Genomic DNA, 22,562 nt, shown 5'->3' with positions numbered 1-22,562 from the left:
TTTTTTTTTTTTTTTTTTTTTTGAGATGCAGTCTGGCTCTGTCGTCCAGGCTGGAGTGCAGTGGCCGGATCTCAGCTCACTGCAAGCTCCGCCTCCCGGGTTTACGCCATTCTCCTGCCTCAGCCTCCTGAGTAGCTGAGACTACAGGCGCCCGCCACCGCGCCCGGCTAATTTTTTGTATTTTAGTAGAGATGGGGTTTCACCGTGGTCTCGATGTCCTGACCTTGTGATCCGCCCGCCTCGGCCTCCCAAAGTGCTGGGATTACAGGCGTGAGCCACCGCGCCCGGCTTCCTGGCTAATTTTTTGTATTTTAAGTAGAGACAGGGTTTCATCATGTTGCCCAGGCTACTCTAGAATTCATGACCTCAGGCAATCTGCCCACCTCAGCCTCCCAAGTGCTAGGATTACAGGTGTGAGCCACTGCACCTGGCCCAGAGCCAAATATTTATACGTTTCGGTAGATTTCTATACAGTGGGATGCCTTTTCTGCGTTCCTATGAGACCCTGTAGTACGGCACATATTACCCTGTGTGGTGAGTGTCTGTGTCAGTGCCTGACTACCCCACCAGACTGGAAAGTTCTTGTGAACAGCAGCTAGTTCTGTTCCATCTCCAGGTCCCCAGAGTCCAGTTGAGGGCTAGACACACAGGGAGGATGAGCCAGTAAGGTGGGTTCCTATAGGAGGGAAGGGAGCAGGGACTGGGACCTGCTGGGCCATTGAGAGGAGCAGGGTGCGGGAAGGGGCCGGGTAGAGGGGCTGGGCCGGGCCACACCTTGTCTATGTAACTCTGGCCCAGCCCCTTCACTTCCTGAAGGTGGACCTGGGCTTGGGCCTGGCTCTTCTTGCCCGTCCGCCTCCGACAGCGCTTCCGGTAGAGACAGAAACAGCAGCTCAAGACGAGGAGGCCTGAGACCAGCACGATGGTGGCCAGGGCCCAGGGGGGCACTGCAGAGGGGTGGAGACAACACACATTGAGGCCTGGGCAGCGCGCTGGCTGATTCAGTCCTGATTATACGCGGAAGCTGGAATGCTGGCCTCCTTTTCCCTCCAGCCATTTTCATTCCATTTCTTTCCGCGTTTTTCTTCCACCTAATGTGGCCTATAGAGAGATTCGATGCCCTAACCCAGGCTGACACCATCTGGATTTGCTTGCCTATTAGTTCTGCCTTTCCTTACCCGCCCCCGCCCCCCATGTCTGCTCAACTCCTGATGCTTTTTAGAAGAAGCCCTGCTCCTCATCGGGCCTCAGTTTCCTTATCTGTAAAAGAAGGGCTAGGTGGACCTTCCAATTCTAAGATCCCATTCCATGCAACACCCCTTGATCCGGTTTCGATTTCTGTTCCTTCCTTTTTCCCGATTTCTTTTGCGTTCTACTCCAGGATGATGACCCGGAATCCCAGCCGGATTTTCCAGCCCGCCTGCCCTAGTATACCCGTCCGAATCCTGCCCCTCGGAATCCTGGCCGGGCTTTCTCTCTGCTCGTCCCCCCCACCCCCCACCGTCTTCCTCCGGGTCTTGCTCACCGGGGCCGTGGTTGATGCGACTGGAGTCGGGAGGCGTGTCGGGCGATGGAGGCCCCGGGGTTGGGGGCTCCGGGAACATGGTGGCGGGTTCCTAGAGTCTTTTCTGCAGAGGCACTCAAGCACCCTAGTCCCCCATTCCCACCCCAGACATCCATTGAGCCCCACGCACAACAAAGAACTCCAACTCCCATGAGGCCGATGCGCGAACAGCCGCGCAGAAACCCGACAGCCACCGCGAGTCATGCTGGGAGTTGTAGTTTCAGCCTCCCTGCGCTTGAGAGGGGGTGTCCAGGACCTAGTTGCATCCCAAAGGGATACCCTCTTCCTCCACGGTCCCACAGGCATTCCGCTGACTTCTGCCTCGTCCTCGCCCCTCCACAGGGCCTGAACCGGAAGCGGGCGAAGGCAGGCGTGGGAACCAGCGGACTGCGTTGCCCAGAGCAACAGCCTGGCTCCTCTCGAGCGGGGTGGGAGCAAAGCTGGTTGCCCGGGCAACGGTCTGTTGCCAGGACAACGGGCGGGGCTGACGCACAGACGCGGAGTCCCGGCGGGGCAGGCTCGCTCCGGGGCCCACTGGTGCCTGGGAACCCCCCGATAGCCCGACTGGGATCCTCAGGTCCCGCGAGGTGGGGAGGGGCAGCCTGTGGTCCGAGCGGCCACAGCCGACTACTCCCTGCGCACTTGGTCCTGGGAGCTGAGACGCAGGTTCCCTCTTCCCTCTCCCCAGTTTTGCTGGAGGGCGGGTCGGGGGCTGCCTGGTGCCTGTGCTGAGCCCCCCTCATCCTTCTTGGCCTGTTGGTCTCTCCACGCATCCGTGCTGTCTTCACACCTGCTCTCGTGACCGCCTCGGTCTCCACGCTGTCTCTTAGACCCCAAATAGGCGTCTTCCCTGTGTCTGCCTCCCCATTCCGCCCGTCTGTCTTGCCTATCGCCTGGCCTCTGTCCCCAGGGTCTCTACCCCTTCGCTCCGCCAGCGCTCCCCTCCCCGCCCTCGGCTCTTTGTCTTCTCCATACCTGACTCGCGTCCCCAAATCCCTGTCTCTCCGCTTCAGGCTCCAGCCCTCCCACTGTCTCTGTTGGTCCCCCCAGTGCCCCAGCCCCCACTCCCACACCCCTTTCCTCTAGGGATGCGGATGCGGATGGGCTGAGGGCGGGGGTCCCAGCAGCTCCTACCTGCTCCGCGGCTGGAGGGGACGCTCCCGGGAGACGCGGAGGCGCCAGCCCCGCCCGGACCCCGCCCCCCGCACGTGGGCGGTGGCGCTGTCCCGGGTGCTGATCGCGGAACTCGGCGGGGCGGGGGAGCCGCGGAGCGAAGCCGGATCCCGTGCGCGCGTGTGTGCCCGTGTGCGTGTGCGCGCGTGTGTGGTGTGTATTGTGTGTGCCTGTATTTGGTCTCGGGTAGGCGGAAAGCCCCGCCCCTCCTCCCGCCTCCACCCGGGAACCTCGATGTCGCCCACAGATATTTATCCTGGTGCCTTAGAATTTTCTGCCCTCTGGTCCAGTCGTTGGCGGTCCAGACCACTCCACTCCTCCCGCCCCAACACACACGACACACACCCAAAGAACGGCATGCCAGGATACTCAGTCCTAGGACCTAGGAGACCCTAGACCCTCACTGCAGACCTAGACTCTGCGGGGTTCAGCATCAAAGTCCCTAGCTATCAGCCCCCAGACATCGCCCTCTAAGTTCCCCTAACACCAGTCCCAAGAGGCGGCCAGTGCGGTGACTCACACCTGTAATCTCAGCAGTTTGGGAGGTCGAAGCAGGAGGAATGCTTGAGCCCAGGAGCTGGAGACCAGCCTGGGCAACATAGCAAAATCCCTTCTCTACAAAAATGAGTCCGGCGTGGTGGTGCCTACCTGTGATCACAGCTACTCTAGAGGCTGAGGTGGGAAGATCACCTGGGCCCAGGAGGTCAAGGCTGCAGTAAGCCACTGCACTCCAGACTGGGCAACAAAGGAAGACCATGTCTCAAAAACAAAAACAGAACAAAACAACAACAACAACAACAAAAAGAGTAAAAGAAAAGCTCAGAAAGCAAGTCCCCAAGCACCTAGCTCCAGCGAGCCCTGTCCATACTGCCCAGACCCTGGACACAGACGTCTGGACACCGCCTTCTCTGAGAGACTCAACCACCCAAAGCTACATTTTCTCATGTGCAAATGTGTGGGTCCCTCTAGTCCCCTCCTGGACGTTTGCCTCTATCCCTAGATACCAGGAACCCATCCCTACTCCCAACCCAATATTATTTCCGGACCCAGAAATCCATGGAACAACTGTCTCTGGGGAGAACAGTGATTTAATAAATTATGGGATAGAAGGAAACATATATGTGGATGGTGGGGTGCAGGGAGACCTTGGGCACAGGGACACCCTCTGACCTCAGATTACAGAAGACTGATTTGGTTTCTGATCCTGCCTGCCTTTGGTCCTCAAGTAGCCAGAACTCCAGACCCGAATTCCTTCCTGCCTCAGAATCCAGGCTCCAGTCTGTTTCTTCCCGTATCCTGGACTCCCAGCTTCCTCCTCCCTGAAAGACCTAGGAAATCCAAGCTACCATCTCTCTCCTTCAAGGAACCAGGAATCCTGATCCCCAGCTCCCATAGGGTTCATCTGAAGCCCATCAGACCACTCTGTCCTGGGGAAACCAGAGTTTGGGATCCCAGCTCCTCCTGCCACAGCACCTAGGAGTCTAGGAGCCCAACCCTCTGCTCTTCCAGGAATCTGGGCTCAAGTGGGCATCCAGAGCTTGAGGATGCTTGGGCTGCCGACCCAGCCCTCTCGTCACTTAGACCTCCAACTTGTGGGCCTGGATGGCGGCCACGTTCTCATAGATGAGATTTTCGACACTCTCATACGGGACCTCCTTCTTGGCTGGGGCCTGGGCTGACTGTTGGAGGAACCGCAGGATGCACTGGTGCAGGAACACGTACTGAGCCTGGGAAACGGGCATGGGAGTGAGGGGCGTCCCCCTAAGTCTGGGCTGTATGGAGCCCCAGGGTACCTCCACCCACCGACTCCCGTCCTGTGTCGCTGTGGGGCTGCCTCACCTCAGTCTGCACCATCAACGGCCGGCTCTCTCTCATCTTCCTCACAAAGCTGAAGGGCCCAAGGAGACCCTGGGACTGCAGCTGCCGGAGCAGGACGTCCAGGGCAATGAGGGTGCCTGTGCGACCCACGCCAGCACTAGGCAGAACAAGGGAAGGGTCAGACCAAGAGGCAGGAGTGCGAGGGTCTGGGGTCATGGCTGATTGGAGGGATCTGTGTTTGAATGATGACAATAACTATGCCTGCTCAGACCTGTAATCCCAGCACTTCGGGAGGCCAAAGCCAGTGGATCACCCAAGGTCAGGAGGTCGAGACCAGCCTGGCCAACCTGGCGAAACACTATCTCTACTAAAAATACAAAAATTAGCCGGGTGTGGTGGCGCACGCCTGTAATCCCAGCTACTTGGGAGGCTGAGGTGAAGAATTGCTTGAACCCAGGAGGTGGAGGTTGCAGTGAGCTGAGATCACACCATTGCACTCCAGCCTGGGCAACAAGAGCAAAACTTCATCTCAAACAACAACAACAACAACAACAACAAAACTATGCCTGGAGTTCCTTCTATCTGTTAGGCTCTGTTCTAAGTGCCTGATGAGCCTTCTTCACTCCTCCCAAACCTAAGAAGTGGGATGTACTAGCACATCCTTTGTACAGATGGGGAAATGGAGGCTGAGTGAGGTGAAGTCCCATACCCCAGGCCACTCAGCTAATAAGTGACAGAGCTGGGGTTCAAACACAGGAATAAGAACTCTCCAGCCAATCATTTAATAATTCCTTTAAACACAAAATTAGTCTTTCGTTTTGTTTTGTTTGTCACGCAGGCTGGAGTACAGTGGCATGACCTCGGCTCACTGCACCCTTGACCTCCTGGCTCAAGTGATCCTCCTGTCTCAGCCTCCTGAGTAGCTCGGATCACAGGCATGCACCACTGCATCTGGCTAACTTATTAAATGTTTTTATAGAGATGGGGTCTTGCCATGTTGCCCAGGCTGGTCTGAAACTCCTGGACTCAAGTGATCCTCCCACCTCAGTCCCCCAAAGTGCTGGGATTACAGGCATGAGCTACGGTGCCCAGTGAAAAAATTAGCTGTTTTAAGTTGGGCACAGTGGCTCACACCTGTAATCCCAGCACTTTGGGAGGCTGAGGTGGGTGGATCACGAGGTGAGGAGATCAAACTGGAAGAATACCAAAAAAAAAAAAAAAAAGCAGAAAAAAAAAAAAAAGAATTAGCCAGCATTGGTAGCATGACTCCTATTTAGTCCCAGCAAGCTCGAGAGGCTCCTGAGCAGGGGCATCGCTTGACACCGCGGAGGCAGAGGTGTGCCAGTGAGCCAGATCCACCACTGTGTCACTCCATTGCGCTGGAGTAGACAAGAGCGAGTGCACTCCAGTCTCAGAAGAAAGAAAAAAAAAAAAAAAAAGACTATTTTAGGCTGGGCGCAGTGGCTCACGCCTGTAATCCCAGCACTTTGGGAGGCTGAAGTGGGTGGATCACCTGAGGTCAGGCATTGGAGACAAGCCTGGCCAACATGGAGAAACCCCATCTCTACTAAAAATACCAAAATTAGCCAGGTGGGGTGGCTATTCCCAGCTACTCAGGATGCCGAGGCAGGAGAATCACTTGAACCCGGGAGGCGGAGGTTACAGTGAGCTGAGATCAAGTCATTGCACTCCAGCCTGGGTGACACAGCGAGACTCCATCTCCAAAAAAAAAGACAAAAAATTTAGCTATTTGAATGTGAGCAATTTATCACACTCACAACATTGTGCAGCCTCCACCTCTATCTACTTGCAAAACACTTTCATCACCCTTAAAGCAGACACCACGCCCATTAGGCCACCTCTCCCCATTCCGTATCTCCCTCCAGGGCCCGGAAGCTACTAATCTGTTTAGTGTCTGTTGCTTTGGCTGTTCTAGATATGCTCCTGGACATGTATACTAATGGAATGATGTAATGATATCCACTCAACTCTAAAATGGGGGGGACATTGCCGGGCGCGGTGGTTCACACCTGTAATCCCAGCACTTTGGGAGGCCGAGGTGGTCGGATCACCTGGGGTTGGGAGTTCGAGACCAGCCTGACCAACATGGTAAAACCCCGTGTCTACTAAAAATACAAAATTAGCCGCGCATGATGGCACATGCCTGTAATCCCAGCTACTCAGGAGGCTGAGGCAGGAGAATCGCTTGAACCCAGGAGGCAGAGGTTGCGGTGAGCTGAGATCGCACCATTGCACTCCAGCCTGGGCAACGAGAGCGAAACTCCGCCTCCAAAATAAACAAACAAATAAATAAATAAAATAAAATGGGGAGGACAATTTTACCATGAGGCTGTTATGAGGAGCAGTAGGACTGTGTAAATATTCACTGTCACTGAAACCAGAGCCCCAGTCTCAGGGGCTGTCACTCCTCCTCATCTCCCTAATAGTTACCCTTAGGTGAAATCTGACCTATGGGACTTCAGCATAAATGTCAGGAAAGCGTCAGGTGCTGTGGCTCACGCCTGTCATCCCAGTACTTTGGGAGGCCGAGGCGGGCAGATCACGAGGTCAGGAGTTCGAGACCAGCCTGGCCAACATGGTGAAACCCCCATCTCTACTAAAAATACAAATATTAGCCGGGTGCAGGAGTGAGCATCTGTAATCCCAGCTACTCAGGAGGCTGAGACAGGAGAATTGCTTGAACCTGGAAGGCAGAGGTTGCAGTGAGCTGAGATTGTGCCATTGCACTCCAGCCTGGGTGACAGGGCAAGACTCTATCTCAAATAAAATAAAATAAAATAAAATAAAACAAAACAAAAATAAGTATCAGGGAAGCAGTTGATGCGGGAGGCCCTGCACTCTAGTGCAAGGAAGTGTCTCCAATGTTTCTCAGAATACGTGACCACGTCTCTGTCCTGTGCCTTCAGCCTTTCTTCCTTCTCTTCTGCATTCAACTTTCTCTGCCTTTACCTTTTCCTCTTTCTTTTTTTCTTAAATTGAGACAGGGTCACCCAGGCTGGAGTGCGGTGTGCGACCTCGGCTCACTGCAACCTCCGCCTCTCGGGTTCAAGCGATTCTCCTGCCTCAGGGTCCCGAGTAGCTGGGATTACAGGTGCCTGCCACCACACCCGGCTAATTTTTGTATGTTTAGTAGAGACAGGGTTTCGCTATGTTGGCCAGGCTGGTCTCAAACTCCTGAAGTCAAGTGATCCACCCGCCTCAGCCTCCCAAAGTGCTGGGATTTACAGGCGTGAGCCACCGCGCCTGGCCTGCCTTTTCATCTTTCGTTCCCATCTTTTCATCCTTATCCTCCTTTTCATTTTTTTTTTTTTTTTTTTTTTGAGACGGAGTCTCGCTCTGCCGCCCAGGCTGGAGTGCAGTGGCATGTCCTCGGCTTACTGCAAGCTCCGCCTCCCGGGTTCACGCCATTCTCCTGCCTCAGCCTCCCGAGTAGCTGGGACTACAGGCACCCACCACCACGCCCGGCTAATTTTTTGTATTTTAGTAGAGACGGGGTTTCACCGTGTTAGCCAGGATGGTCTTGATCTCCTGACCTCGTGATCCACCTGCCTCGGCCTCCCAAAGTGCTGGGATTACAGGCGTGAGCTACTGCACCTGGCCCCTCCTTCTTTTCTTAACTGCTTCACATCCCCCTTTATCTTCCGCATCCACCTCCTCCTTCTCTCCCTCTTCCACCTCCCATGTAAGTTCCCAGGGTCCCATCTAACACCATTGTCTGAGCCCCAAGGGAGCGGTTCTCTCAAGACCGAGGGTCCTAGGCTGGTCCCCACCTGCAGTGTACAATGGGTGGGCCTCCCTCCGTGGTCTGATCCAGCCACTGCCGGAGCATCCTCCAGAAAGCCAGCAAGATGTCTGGGGAAGAGGGAACGCCGTGATCTGGCCAGGCCTGGTAGTGGAATTGCCGCACGGATAGCGTCTTCTGTTCCTCCATCTGGAAGGAGGGAGCACTCAAAGGCTCTGGAGATGAACGTAAGGAGGACCTGGCTTCTACCACTAGGAGTGGGTTCCCTGGGGCACACTGCAGCTCCTCAGAGGAGTGAGTGGAAGGTTGGAGCTGGTGGAGGGTCCTGGATGCATGGCATATGTCACAGGGGAAGGCTGAGGGCCAGGACGGGGCTGTACACACACACCTGGAGGAGCTGCAGTTCCCGCACCGTCCAGTTCTCCATCACTTCCTCACCCACCAGGGTTACCTGCAGGTGCCCATGGGTGCAGGGCTGCGAGTCCAGAGGCCAGTAATGCTCACACTTCACCTGGGGGAGGGGGAGGGGTCAGAGAACAGAACTCCTCTTCCCCAGATCTGTGGGGTCTGCTTTAGGCCCCGTATGTGAACCAGCAGATGGGCTGGGGGGAGAGTGGGCAACAGGTCTACACTGAAGACACCTGGGGTCATCCTGGAGGAATCCATGAGGTCTGGGTGTGGGGTCTACATTAGATCAGTGCTCAGGGCAGGGTCCTGCACCCAGTCAGCACCCAGGACTCAGATCTCTCACCCGGCCGGCCTCCATGCAGTTGGTCAGCATGACCAGCGTGTGGCTCTGCTGTTCCCACACCAGGCGCCAGAAGTCACCCACCGTCTGTGGCAGGGGACCCTGGGTGGCAATGAACTCCTGGGGGCTCCAGAGACCCTGGTTGAGGAAGGCAGGCGGGTCAGGGAGGTCTTTAGATGACCCCCGCCAGCTCTGATCTCTCCAGGCCTTCTGGGCACCTTTTCAGTCCCAACCACGACCTTACGGGCATGAAGCTGGCATTGATGTAGTCAGAGCCTGGCTCCTCGTGGATGGGCTTCAGGGGCACCCGGGACCAGTCGTCTAGGAGAAGAGGCCAGCATTAGCCAGGCAGAGAGACCCAGAGAGACCCAGAGAGGCACACAGACAAGACCAAGAGCCATGGACAGAAGTCATGCTGAGATGCCGGCAGACGCTAGGAGCTATGCAGGGATTGAGAGGGGCAGAGGGACCTCAGCTGCAGGGAGCAGGCCAGGAGGACTCTCAAAGGGACCCACAGCCGGGCGCAGTGGCTCACGCCTGTAATCCCAGCACTTTGGGAGGCTGAGGTGGGTGGATCACCTGAGGTCAGGAATTTGAGACCAGCCTGGCCAACATGGTGAAACCCAGTCACTACTAAAAATACAAAAATTAGTCAGGCACGGTGGCAGGCACCTGTAGTCCCAGCTACTAGGGAGGCTGAGGTGGGAGGATCGCTTGAACCCAAGAGGTGGAGGTTGCAGTGAGCCAAGGTGGCACCATTTCACTCCAGCCTGGGCAACAGAGCAAGACTCTGTCTCAAAGGAAAAAAATGGGGGGGCTGGGCACAGTGGCTTACACCTGTAATCCCAGCACTTTGGGAGGCCGAGACGGGTGGATCATAAGATCAGAAGATCGAGGCCATCCTGGCTAACACGGTGAAACCCCGTCTCTACTAAAAATATAAAAAATTAGCCAGGTGTGGCAGCAGGTCCCTGTAGTCCCAGCTACTCGGGAGGCTGAGGCAGGAGAATGGCGGGAACCCGGGAGGTGGAGCTTGCAGTGAGCTGAGATCCGGCCACTGCACTCCAGCCTGGGCCACAGAGCGAGACTTGTCTCAAAAAAAAAAAAAAAAAAAAAAAAGAGAGAAAGAAAAGAAAAGAAAAAAGTGTGTGGGGGTACCCACGGTAGGAGGCAGGTCTTGTTTCTCAAAGCGGGTGGGAGAAGGGGACGGGGATGGGGTACTGGGTAGATCGGGGCTGGGACGAAAGCAGCAGAAGCCTACGACTCACAGGGCAGTACATTTCTGTAGCGGTTCTTGCCGTTGTTCTCTGGAGCTGACGCCACCATCTGAGACTGGCTGTGGTCCACCAGGGACAGTTGCTGGGGGTGCAGGCAGAGGCGGTACCTGGTGTTGGATTTTCTCTACTTTCCCTCGAGGGTACCCCCCAGGCTCCCCTGGCCTTCTTCAACATCACCCCTTGTTTATCCCTTGTACCCTGAGATTCTATGGCACCCACCAAAACAGAACATATGTGTGCCACCTGCCCTGTGGGGCGTTCAGGAGGATTTAGGGAACCATGGGACTTCCTCAGGCAGGCAAGAAAGCAGGTGTCAGGGGAGAAAGGACTCACTTGGTGGCAGCGGAGAGAGTTACTTTAGGACTGACCCGCCATTATTTTAAGGTGCCAGTGAGCGGAAAGATAACATGCCTGGGAATCTCTGCACAATCCAATGACTTATGCAATGCTGCTTTTGCTTAATCCTGAAAGCCATGAGGTCTGGCCAGGGCGCGGGGATTGGGGATTAGGCCACCGGAGGGAGGCTGAGCTCAGCCCTTCTGTCCTGTCCCCACCTGGTACCCACCTGGTACTCGTCCGCAAAACCACAGTTGCTGTCCTTCTCATTCTTCCTGACGTGGTCAGCGAAGTCTTCAGCCAGGATGTCCCCTGGGAAGCTACGGGTTTTGGGGGAGCAGGGAGAAAAGACCGTAACGTCTTTTAATCTTGTACTTTTGAGGGCTGGGCATGGTGGCTCACATCTGTAATCCCAGCACTTTGGGAGGTTGAGGCGGGCGGGTCACCTGAGGTCAGGAGTTTGAGACCGGCCTGACCAACGTGGAGAAACCCCATCTCTACTAAAAATACAAAAATTAGCCAGGCGTGATGGTGTCTGCCTGTAGTCTACTAGCTACTCAGGAGGCTGAGGCAGGAGAATCGCTTGTACGGGGGAGGTGGAGGTTGAGTAAGCCAAGATTGCACCACTGAACTCCAGCCTGGGCAACAGAGCAAGACTCTGTCCATTTCTCTCTCTATATACACACACACACACACACACACACACATATCCTTTCCACTCACTGAAATCTTATAATAATGGTATGTGTGTATATATATATATATATACACATATATATGTATGTGTGTGTGTGTGTGTGTATATATATACACATGTATATTTTATATATATATAGTGCTTTGGGGATCAATGAAAAGGTGTTTTTGATCCAGCAATGCCACTCCTGGGTATATCCCCAAAATAACTGAAAGCAAAGACTCAAAAACCTATTTGCATGCCCATATCTATAATGTTCAGGATAGCCCAGAGGTGGACGCAACCTAAGCCTCCATCTATGGGAAAACAGATAAACCAAACGTGGTCGAGCCATCCAATGGACTATGATTCAGCCTCAAAAACAAGGGAGGCTTGGCGCAGTGGCTCACGCCTGTCATTCCAGCACTTTGAGAGGCTGAGGTAGAAGGATTGTTTGAGCCCAGGAGTTTAACACCAGCCTGGGCAACACAGCAGGACCCTGTCTCCACAGAAATTTAAGTATTAAAAAATCAGCCAGGCATGGTGGTGCACAACTGTGGTCCCAGCTACTTGCAGGCTGAGATGAGAGGATCACTTGAACCAGGAGGTCCAGGCTGCAGCGAGCTGTGTTTGCCACACTATACTCCAGCCTAGAGTGAGATCCTGTCTCAATTTTTAAAACTAAAATTAAAACATTAAAAAAAGTTGCTTGACTTCATGGAACTTCAGCTCTTTCTCACTCTTCCTCTTGTAATATAATTTTTTTTTTTCCTTTGGAGACAGAGTCTCGTTCTGTCGCCCAGGCTGGAGCGCAGTGGCACGATCTCGGCTCCCTGTAGCCTCTGCCTCCCAGGTTCAAGCAATTCTCCTGCCTCAGCCTCCCGAGCAGCTGGACTACAGGTGCCTGCCACCCCACCCAGCTAATTTTTTGTATTTTAGTACAGATAGGGTTTCACCGTATTTCCCAGGCTGGTCTCAGACTCCTGATCTCAGGCAATCCTCCCGCCTCGGCCTCCCAAAGTGCTAGGATTACAGGCATAAGCCACTGCACCCAGCTTGTAATAGAATTTTATAAATGCTGTCTTGACAGGCGCGATGCCTCATACCTGTAATCCCAGCACTTTGGGAGGCTGAGGCAGGTGGATCACGAGGTCAGGAGTTTGAGACCAGCCTGGCCAACATGGTGAAACCCCATCTCTACTCGAAATACAAAAATCAGCTGGGCGTGGTGTTGCGCACCTGTAATCCCGATTACTCGGGAGGCTGAGACAGGAGAATCGCTTGAACCCATGATGTGGAGGTTGCAGCGAACCGAGATCACACCACTATGCTCCAACCTGGGTGACGGGGAGACTCCATCTCAAAAAATAAAAAATAAAATAAAAATAATAATAAACCTACTCAGACAGCCCTACACTCAAACTTCTCATGCAGACCAGTGTTTCTCCTTCCTGTCATCCCATCACCATGGCCTGGAGTCTATATCTACCACTCCAGGGAACACCTTTCTCCAAAATCGTCATGACATCCCTGTCTGTAATTGCAAAGGCCATGTTTCAGCCCCCACCGGCCTGACTGCTCAGTATTATTTAGCACCACCGCCTGTGCCTGCCTGTTTCCTGGATCTGCACTGTTCCTGAACACCAGTCCTGGCTTGGCCCCCACCTACCCAGCTGCTGCTCATCCATTTCCTGGGCAGGTCCCTCCTCCTCTGTCCGTCTTAAAAGGTAACTGTTCCCCAGTGTCCAACCCCAAGCCACTTTTCTCACTGGACACACACTTCTTACAGGGTTTGGCCCATTCCTGTAGTTTCACTTTCTTTCTTTCTCTTTTTTTTTTTTTTTTTTTGAGACAGAGTCTCATTCTGTCGCCCAGGCTGCAGTGCAGTGGTGTGATCTCGGCTCACGGCCACCTCAGCCTCCGAAGCTCAAGCAATTCTCCTGCTTCTGCCTCCTGAGATTACAGGCGCCCACAACCATGCCCGGCTAATTTTGTATTTTAGTAGACACGGGGTTTCACCATGTTGGTCAGGCTGGTCTCGGACTCCTGACCTCAGGTGATCCTCCCGCCTTGGCCTCCCGACGTGCTGGGATTACAGGCGTGAGGCACCGCGCCTGGCATGTATTGTGTTTTGAGACAGGGTCTTGCTCTGTCACCCAGGNCATTCTGTCGCCCAGGCTGCAGTGCAGTGGTGTGATCTCGGCTCACGGCCACCTCAGCCTCCGAAGCTCAAGCAATTCTCCTGCTTCTGCCTCCTGAGATTACAGGCGCCCACAACCATGCCCGGCTAATTTTTGTATTTTTAGTAGACACGGGGTTTCACCATGTTGGTCAGGCTGGTCTCGGACTCCTGACCTCAGGTGATCCTCCCGCCTTGGCCTCCCGACGTGCTGGGATTACAGGCGTGAGGCACCGCGCCTGGCATGTATTGTGTTTTGAGACAGGGTCTTGCTCTGTCACCCAGGCTGGAGTGCAGTGGTGCAATGATGGCTCACTGCAGCCTTGACCTCCTGGGTTCAAGCAATCCTCTGCCTCAGCCTCCTGAGTAGCTGGGACCACAGACGCATGCCACCATGCCCAGCTAATTCTTTAATTTTTTGTAGAGACAGAGTCTCTCCGTGGGCTTATTCAAGTGATGCTCCCTTCTATCTCTCTCTCTTTTTTTTTGAGACAGGGTCTTGCTCTGTCACCCAGGCTGGAGTGCAGTGGTGTGATCTTGGCTCTCTGCCTCCCAGATTCAAGTGATTCTCCTGCCTCAGCCTCCTGAGTAGCTGGGATTACAGGTGCCCACCACCATGCCTGGCTAATTTTTGTATTGTTAGTATAGGCATGGTTTCACCATGTTGGCTAGGCTGGTCTTGAACTCCTCAGGTGATCCTCCTGCCTCGGCCTCCCAACGTGCTGGGATTACAGGCGTGGGTCACCATGCCCGGCCTCTTGTCTGGATTATTACAAATCTCTTCCCTTTGCTTCTACCCCTGTTAGACTGTGTCACTAATCTATTCAAAATCTTCCAAGAACTCCCATCTCACAATAAATCCAAAGTCCTAACTTTCATCTACAAGCCTGTGCCAGCTCTGGCCCCACTGACGTCTCTCTGATCTCGCTTACCACCACCCTCCCCTTCCTCGCTCTACTCAGTGGGAGATGCATGATGTTCTCTGAACCTCACGTGTGCTGCTGCCTCGGGCCCTCCACTTGCCTCTCCCTGTCCTCGGAACGCCCTTCCCAGATGCGTGCACCGCTCCTCTCCCACTTGCGTAGGTTTGTACTCAGATGACTTCCTCTTAGTCATCTCGTTAGCAAGGCTTTCCTTGAATATCCTGCCTAAAATATTCCTGCAGGGTGTGGCAGCTCACGCCTCTAATGTTAACACTTTGGGAGGCCGAAGTGGAAGGATTGCTTGAGGCCAGGAGTTTGAGACCAGCCTGGGCAACCTAGTAAGACCGCCCCCCTCCCACCCCCATCTCTACAAAAAATTTAAAAACTAGCCAGGCATTGTGGTGCATGCCTGTGGTCCCAGCTACAGGGGAGGCTGAGGTGGGAGGGCCACTGGAGCCCAGGAGGTCGAGGCTGTGGTGAGCTATGATAGGGCCACTGTACTCCAGCCTGGGCCACAGAGTGAGACCCTGTCTTGACAAATTAATAAATAAAATAAAATAAAATAAGTCTTCTGATTTTCTCTTTAATTTCTTCTAATTTTCACATTAGAAGAATATCAAAATAGGCCAGGGGCCATGGCTCACACATGTAATCCCAGCACTTTGGGAAGCCAAGGTGGGTGGATCACAAGGTCAGGAGTTCGAGACCAGCCTGGACAACATAGTGAAACCCCGTCTCTACTAAAAATTACAAAAATTAGCCGGGCGTAGTGGTGCATGCCTGTGGTCCCAGCTACTCAGGAGGCTGAGGCAGCAGGAGAATTGCTTGAACCCGGGAGGTGGAGGTTGCAGTGAGCCAAGATCATGCCACTGCACTTCAGCCTGGGCAACAGAGCAAGACTCCACCTCGAAAAAAAAAAAAAAAAAAGAATATCAAAATATTCCTCTACCCTTCCTATCCCCTCCTCTTGCTTTGTCTCCAAGTTTATTCTATATATATATGGTACAATCTCGGCTCACTGCAACCTCTGTTCCTGGATTCAAGTGATTCTCCTGCCCCAGCCTCCTGAGTAGCTGGGATTATAGGTGTGCACCACTGTGCCTGGCCCTATCTGAAAGTTTATATCATATTTTTAATGATCTTGTTTGTTTATTTATTTATTATTTATTTTTATTTTTTCAGATGGAGTCTCGCTCTGTCACCCAGGCTGGAGTGCAGTGGCGCGATGTTGGCTCACTGCAAGCTCCGCCTCCCAGGTTCCCGCCATTCTCCTCCTCAGCCTCCCAAGTAGCTGGGACTACAGGTGCCCACCACCACACCCAGCTAATTTTTTGTATTTTTAGTAGAGATGGGTTTCACCGTGTTAGCCAAGATAGTCTCGATCTCCTGACCTCGTGATCTGCCCGCCCTGGCCTCCCAAAGTCCTGGGATTATAGGCGTGAGCCACCGCGCCCAGCGATCTTGTTTACTGATATCTCCTGTACTAGGATATAAGCCCCTGGCGGGCAGGAATCTTGGTTTAATTTGCTGTTTGTTTGGCACCTAGAACAGTGCCTGATACATGCTGGTGCTCAGCTGATATTTGCTGAATGAATGAATGAATGAATGAATGAATTCTGCTGAATGAATGAATGAATGAATGTCCAGGAGTTGAGACCAGAACTGAATTCACTGGCCCAGGCTGCTTGGGGAGTGAGTCGAGATGGAAGGGCTGTGGTCCCTGTCACAGAAGTCGCAGAGGCCTGGGTCCCTTCTGAGACCTTCATGGGTAGATGCACTAATCCACCCTCTGGCGGTCTTACTAGGTGGCCCAGGCTGGTCTCGAACTCCTGGCCTCAAGCAATGCTTCCACCTCAGCCTCCCAAAGTGTTAGCATTACAGGCATGAGCCGCCACACCCCGTGGGAATATTTTAGGCAGCATATTCAAGGAAAGCCCTCTGACCCAGCCGGCAGCCAGCAAACACCCCTTGATTTGACCAGATTCTTTCCGATGCGCCCCCGAGACCTTCTGCTCACCTGAAGACCAGATCCCTGAGTTCGGGTTTCTGCTGGTTCTTCTTATTCCTGGGAAAAGGACGTTAGGACGAAAGGCTCAGGGGTGAGGCTGCAACCAGGGATCCTCCTCCTTCTTCTCTAGCCCCCACCCTCCAGGCGGTCAGCCCTGTGCGGCGTCTCACCTCCTCTTCAGGAAGAAAAACAGCAGGACCACCAGGATGAGAAATAGGAGGATGCCCACGATGGCTCCAGCAATGACCCCTGTGGGGAGGAGGCATTGGGAACTCTTAGAACGCAGGTCTTATCTTGTCATCTGTCTCCAACCTTGCCCAGCCTTTCCTCTTCCCCAGGAGCCTGGTCCAACTACAGCTGACCCTTGAACATCACGGGTGTGAACTGCGTGGGTCCAGTTATACTTACACACTTATCCATGGATTTTCCTCTACCCCTGAGACAGCAAGACCAGCCCCCCTCCTTCCTCCTCCTCCTCTGCCTACTCAACACAAAGACCACAAGGATGAAGACCATTATGATGATCCACTTCATAAACAGCGAATACATTTTCTCTTCCTTAGGATGTTCTTAAGAACTTTTTTTCTCGGCCGGGCGCGGTGGCTCAAGCCTGTAATCCCAGCACTTTGGGAGGCCGAGACCATCCTGGCTAACACGGTGAAACCCCGTCTCTACTAAAAAATATAAAAAACTAGCCGGGCGAGGTGGCGGGCGCCTGTAGTCCCAGCTACTCGGAGGCTGAGGCAGGAGAATGGCATAAACCCGGGAGGCGGAGTTTGCAGTGAGCTGAGAACCGGCCACTGCACTCCAGCCCGGGCGACAGAGCGAGACTCCGTCTCAAAAAAAAAAAAAGAACTTTTTTTCTCTAGCTACTTGATTATAAGAATACAGTATATAGTACAGCCAGGTGGGGTGGTTCATGACTGTAATCCTAGCACTTTGGGAGGCCGAGGCAGGTAGATCACGAGGTCAGGAGATCAAGACCATCCTAACACGATGAAACCCTGTCTCTACTAAAAATACAAAAAAAAAATTAGCCAGGCATGGTGGCGGGCGCCTGTAGTCCCAGCTACTCGGGGGGCTGAGGCAGGAGAATGGCGTGAACCCGGGAGGCGGGTCTTGCAGTGAGCCAAGATCCCGCCACTGCACTCCAGCCTGGGTGACAGAGCGAGACTCCGTCTCAAAAACAAACAAACAAACAAAAAGAATACAGTATACAGTACATATTACAGACAAAATATATGTTCTTTATGTTATTGGTAAGGCTTCCAATCAAGAGAAGGTATTAGTAGTTAAATTTTGGGGGTCAAATGTTACATGCAGATTTTTTTTCTTTTTCTTTTTTTGAGCCTGTCGCCCAGGCTGGAGTGCGGTGGTGCGATCTCAGCTCACTGCAAGCTCCGCCTCCCGGGTTCACGCCCTTCTCCTGCCTCAGCCCCCTGAGTAGCTGGGACTACAGACGCCCGCCACCACACCCGGCTAATTTTTTGTGTCTTTAGTAGAGATGGGCTTTCACCATGTTAGCCTGGGTGGTCTTGATCTCCTGACCTCATGATCCGCCCACCTTGGCCTCCCAAAGTGCTGGGATTACAGGCGTGAGCCACCGCACCCAGGCGTTATATGCAGATTTTCTACTGTGTAGGGGACCATTGTTCAAAAGTCAACTGTCCATCATTTTCAGAAGTGACCTGGGTGCTGAAGAATGACTCCTGGCCAGGTGCAATGGCTCACGCCTGTAATCCCAACACTTTGGGAGGCTGAGGTGGGTGGATCACTTGAGCCCAGGAGTTTGAGACCAGCCTGGGCAACATAACAAAACCCCGCCTCTACTAAAAATACAAAAGTTAGCTGAGTATGGTGGTGCACACCTGTCATCCCAGCTACTAAGGAGGCTGAGCATGAGAATCACTTGAACTCGGGAGGCAGAGGTTGCAGTGAGCTGAGATTGCACCACTGCGCTCCAGCCTGGGTGATACAGCGAGACTCTGTCTCAAAAAAAAAAAAGGACCCCAACAAAATAGCTGGTCATGGTAGTACATGCCTGTAGTCCCAGCTACTCAGGGGACTGAGGCAGGAGGATCACTTGAGCCTGGGAGGTGGAGGCTGCAGTGAGCCATGATCGTATTGTTGTACTCCAGCCTGGGCAACAGAGTGAAATCATGTCTCAAAAAAGAACAAAAACAAAAGCAAAAGTGACTCTCACCTTCCTTAGCTTAGACTTGTGGTTCTCAACGAGCGTGATTTTGTTCCCAAAGAGACACTGGGCAATGTCTGGAGACATTTTTGGTTGTCACAGCTGGGAAGTGGGAGTGCTACTGGCATCTAGTTGGTGGGAACCAGAGGTGTGGCTCAATATCCTACAATGCACAGGATGCCCCCCACCCACCCCCTCCCCGCAACAAAGAAGGATCTAGCCTGAAACATCTGTAGTGCCGAGGCGGAGGAAGCATTGTGCTGGTTGTGAAATCGTCCCCAGCATGGACGGCTTCTGTTCTCCCCAGAATTGAGGCTTCATCTTCTCAGAGGTCCTGCTGGCTAGGGAAGGGCTCCCCAGCAGCGGAGCCTACCGAGATCTGGTGGTGTCTTTTTTTTTTTTTTTTTTTTTTGGTTTGTTTTTTGAGACAGAGTTTTGCCCTGTTGCCCAGGCTGGAGTGCAATGGCACGATCCCGGCTCACTGCAACCTCCACCTCTTGGGTTCTAGTGATTCTCCTGCCTCAGCCTCCTGAGTAGCTGGGATTACAGGCACATGCCACTATGCCCGACTAATTTTTTGTATTTTTAGTAGAGACAGGGTTTCTCCATGTTGGTCAGCCTGGTTTCGAACTCCTGACCTCAGGTGATCCGCCCGCCTCAGCCTCCCAAAGTGCTGGGATTACAGGCGTGAGCCACCGCACCTGGCTGATCTGTGGTGTGGTGTCTATGGCTGCTCTCAGGCTGATGGCACAGCTCTTCTAAGACCTGTCATTAAATGTCTGGTCTTAGGGTAGACTCAAGCCTATGGCCCATCTCCATCAGCCTTGAAGGCCACCAAGCTGCAGCTTCTCAACAATCCTGGGAAGAGTGTACTTGTTGACAGGGAACTGCAGAGTCTTACAGCCTATAGGGGAGACTTGTTCATGGACTTGGGCTCATAGAATTGGACTAGAGGACCTGTTCTCTCAGGGATCCTTGTTACTAAGGGAGAGAACTTTCCAGGCAATGGGGTCTGGCAAAGCCCAGTTCAAACAGCATCCACTGATCGCTGCATCAACCCCTAGTCTCTCTCCAGATTGGAGACCCAATCTCATAAGAAACCCTATTCCTGGGGAGTGATTGATGGGGAAGAGTGAGGCTTATGGCCATGGTCTTGGCACATGGCCAGGTCTTTCCAAAGTCTGAGCTCCAAACTTCTTCAAGTATCCCATTGATTAATGCAAGATGATACAACCACATTAGGAAAAAAAAAAGGGGGGGGGGCAGTTAGACATATAGTTCCCATGTGATCCCTCAGTACCACTACCGGGTATAGACCCAAGAGAAATACAAACATACGTCCGCACAAAACCTGTCCACAAACGTTCCTAGTGGCATTACCTGTAACAGTCAAAAGTGGAAACTACTCAACTGATCCATCAACTGGATCAGGGAATGAATAAAAATGAATGGATGGACCAGGTGCGGTGGCTCATGCCTATAATACCAACACTTTGGGAGGCAGAGGCAGGAGGATTACTTGAGGTCAGGAGTTCGAGACCAGTCTGGCCAACATGGCAAAACCCCATCTCTACTAAAAGTATAAAAATTAGCTGGGTGTGGTAGCAGGCGCCTATAATCCCAGCTACTCAGGAGGCTGAGGCAGGAGAATCACTTGAACCCGGGAGGTGGAGGTTGCAGTGAGCCGAGATCACACCACTGCATTCCAGCTTGGGCAACAAGCGCAAAACTCCATCTCGAAATATAAAATAAAAATGATGTTTCAAAGAAAATGAGAAACGAAAGAGTCCCATTGATTTCCTCACAACGGGGCCTGATGGGGTCTACTGAGAATTTCATCGTAGCTGCCTGACCCACACGGCTCTGCTCACCTGCACTCTCAGTGTGGCAGGTCACAGAGGGAGACGCAACCCTCATTCCATCCCAGATGGTCGTGATGGTGGCTGGGTAGGACTGAGCCGGCCCAAGACCTGACACAGACACACCCTTCCCACATGAAGATCTGTCCTGGGAGCCCCGCTGTCCTCCCACCTCCAACTCAAAGGTCTCGTAGCCTCCCTGGGGGCAGGACCAGGTCAAGATGACTCCATAGCCCCCTGAGGTGCTGACACAGGAAGTGATGGTGACTGCGTCTGGGTCTGGGTGAAGGAAGCAACAGGTCAGCAACGCCATCCAAGGTGGTTTTCCACTCCCTCCACCCCCATCCCCACTACTCAGGCCAGTTTTCTGAGATAAGCCCATCCCTTCCTCCCCAAATCCAAATTACCTCATCTTCCCTCCTTTTCTGTCCTCCCCAAATGGACACAAATTAAGTCCCTTCCAACTACAACTCCCATGAAGCCTTGGGCTCCTCCATCACTGCAGCTCATGAAGTCATGGCCCGTGGCCTGATGGGATTTGTATTCCATTCATCTCTCAGCCCTCAAGGCCTGAGGTAAGCCCAGTTCACCACGTGAAGGCAGGAAGGGGAGTCTCACATGTGGACGCACGGAGGCTCTGCATGGAACTGGCTACGTCATTCCTCTCTGCCCACACGGTGAAGTTGTACAGAGTCCCGGGTTCCAGGGCCTCCACCTTGTACTGTGTCTCATTGGTCCTACTGGTCTGGTTGGCCCAATTTGCTCGGGGATATTGCCCCCTCTGGGGATGTCCCTCGCTGGCCCACTGGACCCGGTATATGTACAGCTGAAAGTGGGGGTCTCCAGGGGCCTTCCACCACAGCGTGACTGAGTTCTTAGTCTGAGTTTTATTCTGGAGATCTGTTACCTCACTGGGAGCTGAGAAGTGAGAACAGAGGCCTAAGCGGGTATCCTCGAAGACCCTCCTACCTTAGCCTGCCTGCCTCTCCCCCCCAGCAAAGCTGAGATACCCATTATCAATGGCTCCAGTGACTAAGGAGGCTGAACCACAGGAAAGAGCCTAGACACCCAAAGATTGTGGGGACCAGAATCTCCTAGCCCTCTCCATCCCCTGGCTACAGCCCTGGGTCCCACCCTGTCATCTTTTTGTTCTTCCCAAATGCACACCAATCTCACCCACTGAAACTACAACTCCCATGAGGCCATGGACTCTCTGTATCGCTGCAGCTTATGAAGTCATGGCTCCATGGTGTGATGGGATTTGTAGTCCACCACCTCTCATAGCCCTTGAGATCTGATCTCTGTATTTTCTTTCCCACAGGAACCCCAGGTAGGGTGCCTTCTCACTCTAGACACACCACGTTTCTAGAGGGAGCTGACAAATTTCATCTTTTTAGCCCAAATGACCAAGGATTGAAGAGTTCCAGGTTCAGGCTAGGCATGGTGGCTCACTCCTATAATCTCAGTGCCTAGGGAGGCCAAGGCAGGAGGATCACTTGAGCCCAAGAGTTCGAGACCAGCTTGGGCAACATAAGGAGACCCTGTCTGTACAAAAAATAATGTTTTTTTTTTTTTTGTTTGTTTGTTTTTTTGAGACGGAGTCTCGCTCTGTCGCCCAGGCTGGAGTGCAGTGGCCGGATCTCAGCTCACTGCAAGCTCCGCTTCCCAGGCTCACGCCATTCTCCTGCCTCAGCCTCCCGAGTAGCTGGGACTACAGGCGCCTGCCACCTCGCCCGGCTAGTTTTTTGTAGTTTTAGTAGAGACAGGGTTTCACCGTGTTAGCCAGGATGGTCTTGATCTCCTGACCTCGTGATCCGCCTGTCTCGGCCTCCCAAAGTGCTGGGATTACAGGCTTGAGCCACCGCACCCGGCCTAAAATAATGTTTTAAATGAGCTGGGCATGGTGGCTCATGCTTGTGGTCCCAGCTACTCAGGAGGTTGAGATGGGAGGATCACTTGAGCCCAGGAGGTTGAGGCTGCAGTGAACCATGATCACACCCCTGCACTCCAGCCTGGGCAACAGAGCAAGACCCTGTCTCAAAAA

General features: G+C 53.2%; 2 protein-coding genes across 4 annotated transcripts in view; both read right to left on the bottom strand.

Annotated features, from left to right (window-relative positions):
* The window catches only part of SYT5 (synaptotagmin 5), a 12,443-nt gene extending 9,427 nt beyond the window's left edge, over nt 1-3,016 (bottom strand). The window contains exons 1-3 of one of the 2 annotated variants that reach the window (XM_017892589.1): nt 2,699-3,016; nt 1,526-1,649; nt 775-947 (exon numbers count right to left, since the gene is read on the bottom strand). In XM_017892589.1, coding sequence (XP_017748078.1) covers nt 775-947; nt 1,526-1,604 — 252 coding nt within the window. In that variant the 5' untranslated portion in view covers nt 1,605-1,649; nt 2,699-3,016. The other variant, XM_017892590.1, reaches the window with a different exon arrangement.
* A 485-nt stretch (nt 3,017-3,501) lies between these two features.
* The window catches only part of PTPRH (protein tyrosine phosphatase receptor type H), a 30,085-nt gene continuing 11,024 nt past the window's right edge, over nt 3,502-22,562 (bottom strand). The window contains exons 8-19 of one of the 2 annotated variants that reach the window (XM_017892593.1): nt 21,137-21,436; nt 20,531-20,797; nt 16,636-16,714; nt 16,475-16,522; nt 10,909-10,999; nt 10,335-10,425; nt 9,311-9,387; nt 9,070-9,204; nt 8,707-8,829; nt 8,347-8,507; nt 4,577-4,712; nt 3,502-4,464 (exon numbers count right to left, since the gene is read on the bottom strand). In XM_017892593.1, coding sequence (XP_017748082.1) covers nt 4,315-4,464; nt 4,577-4,712; nt 8,347-8,507; nt 8,707-8,829; nt 9,070-9,204; nt 9,311-9,387; nt 10,335-10,425; nt 10,909-10,999; nt 16,475-16,522; nt 16,636-16,714; nt 20,531-20,797; nt 21,137-21,436 — 1,658 coding nt within the window. In that variant the 3' untranslated portion in view covers nt 3,502-4,314. The remainder of the gene's footprint in view (nt 4,465-4,576; nt 4,713-8,346; nt 8,508-8,706; nt 8,830-9,069; nt 9,205-9,310; nt 9,388-10,334; nt 10,426-10,908; nt 11,000-16,474; nt 16,523-16,635; nt 16,715-20,530; nt 20,798-21,136; nt 21,437-22,562) is intronic. The other variant, XM_017892594.1, reaches the window with a different exon arrangement.

Source organism: Rhinopithecus bieti, unplaced genomic scaffold (genome assembly GCF_001698545.2).
Source record: "Rhinopithecus bieti isolate Rb0 unplaced genomic scaffold, ASM169854v2 scaffold_22436, whole genome shotgun sequence".
Lineage (NCBI taxonomy): Eukaryota > Metazoa > Chordata > Mammalia > Primates > Cercopithecidae > Rhinopithecus > Rhinopithecus bieti.
Note: the sequence above shows the minus strand (reverse complement) of the source record. Positions and strands in the feature narration are given on the sequence as shown.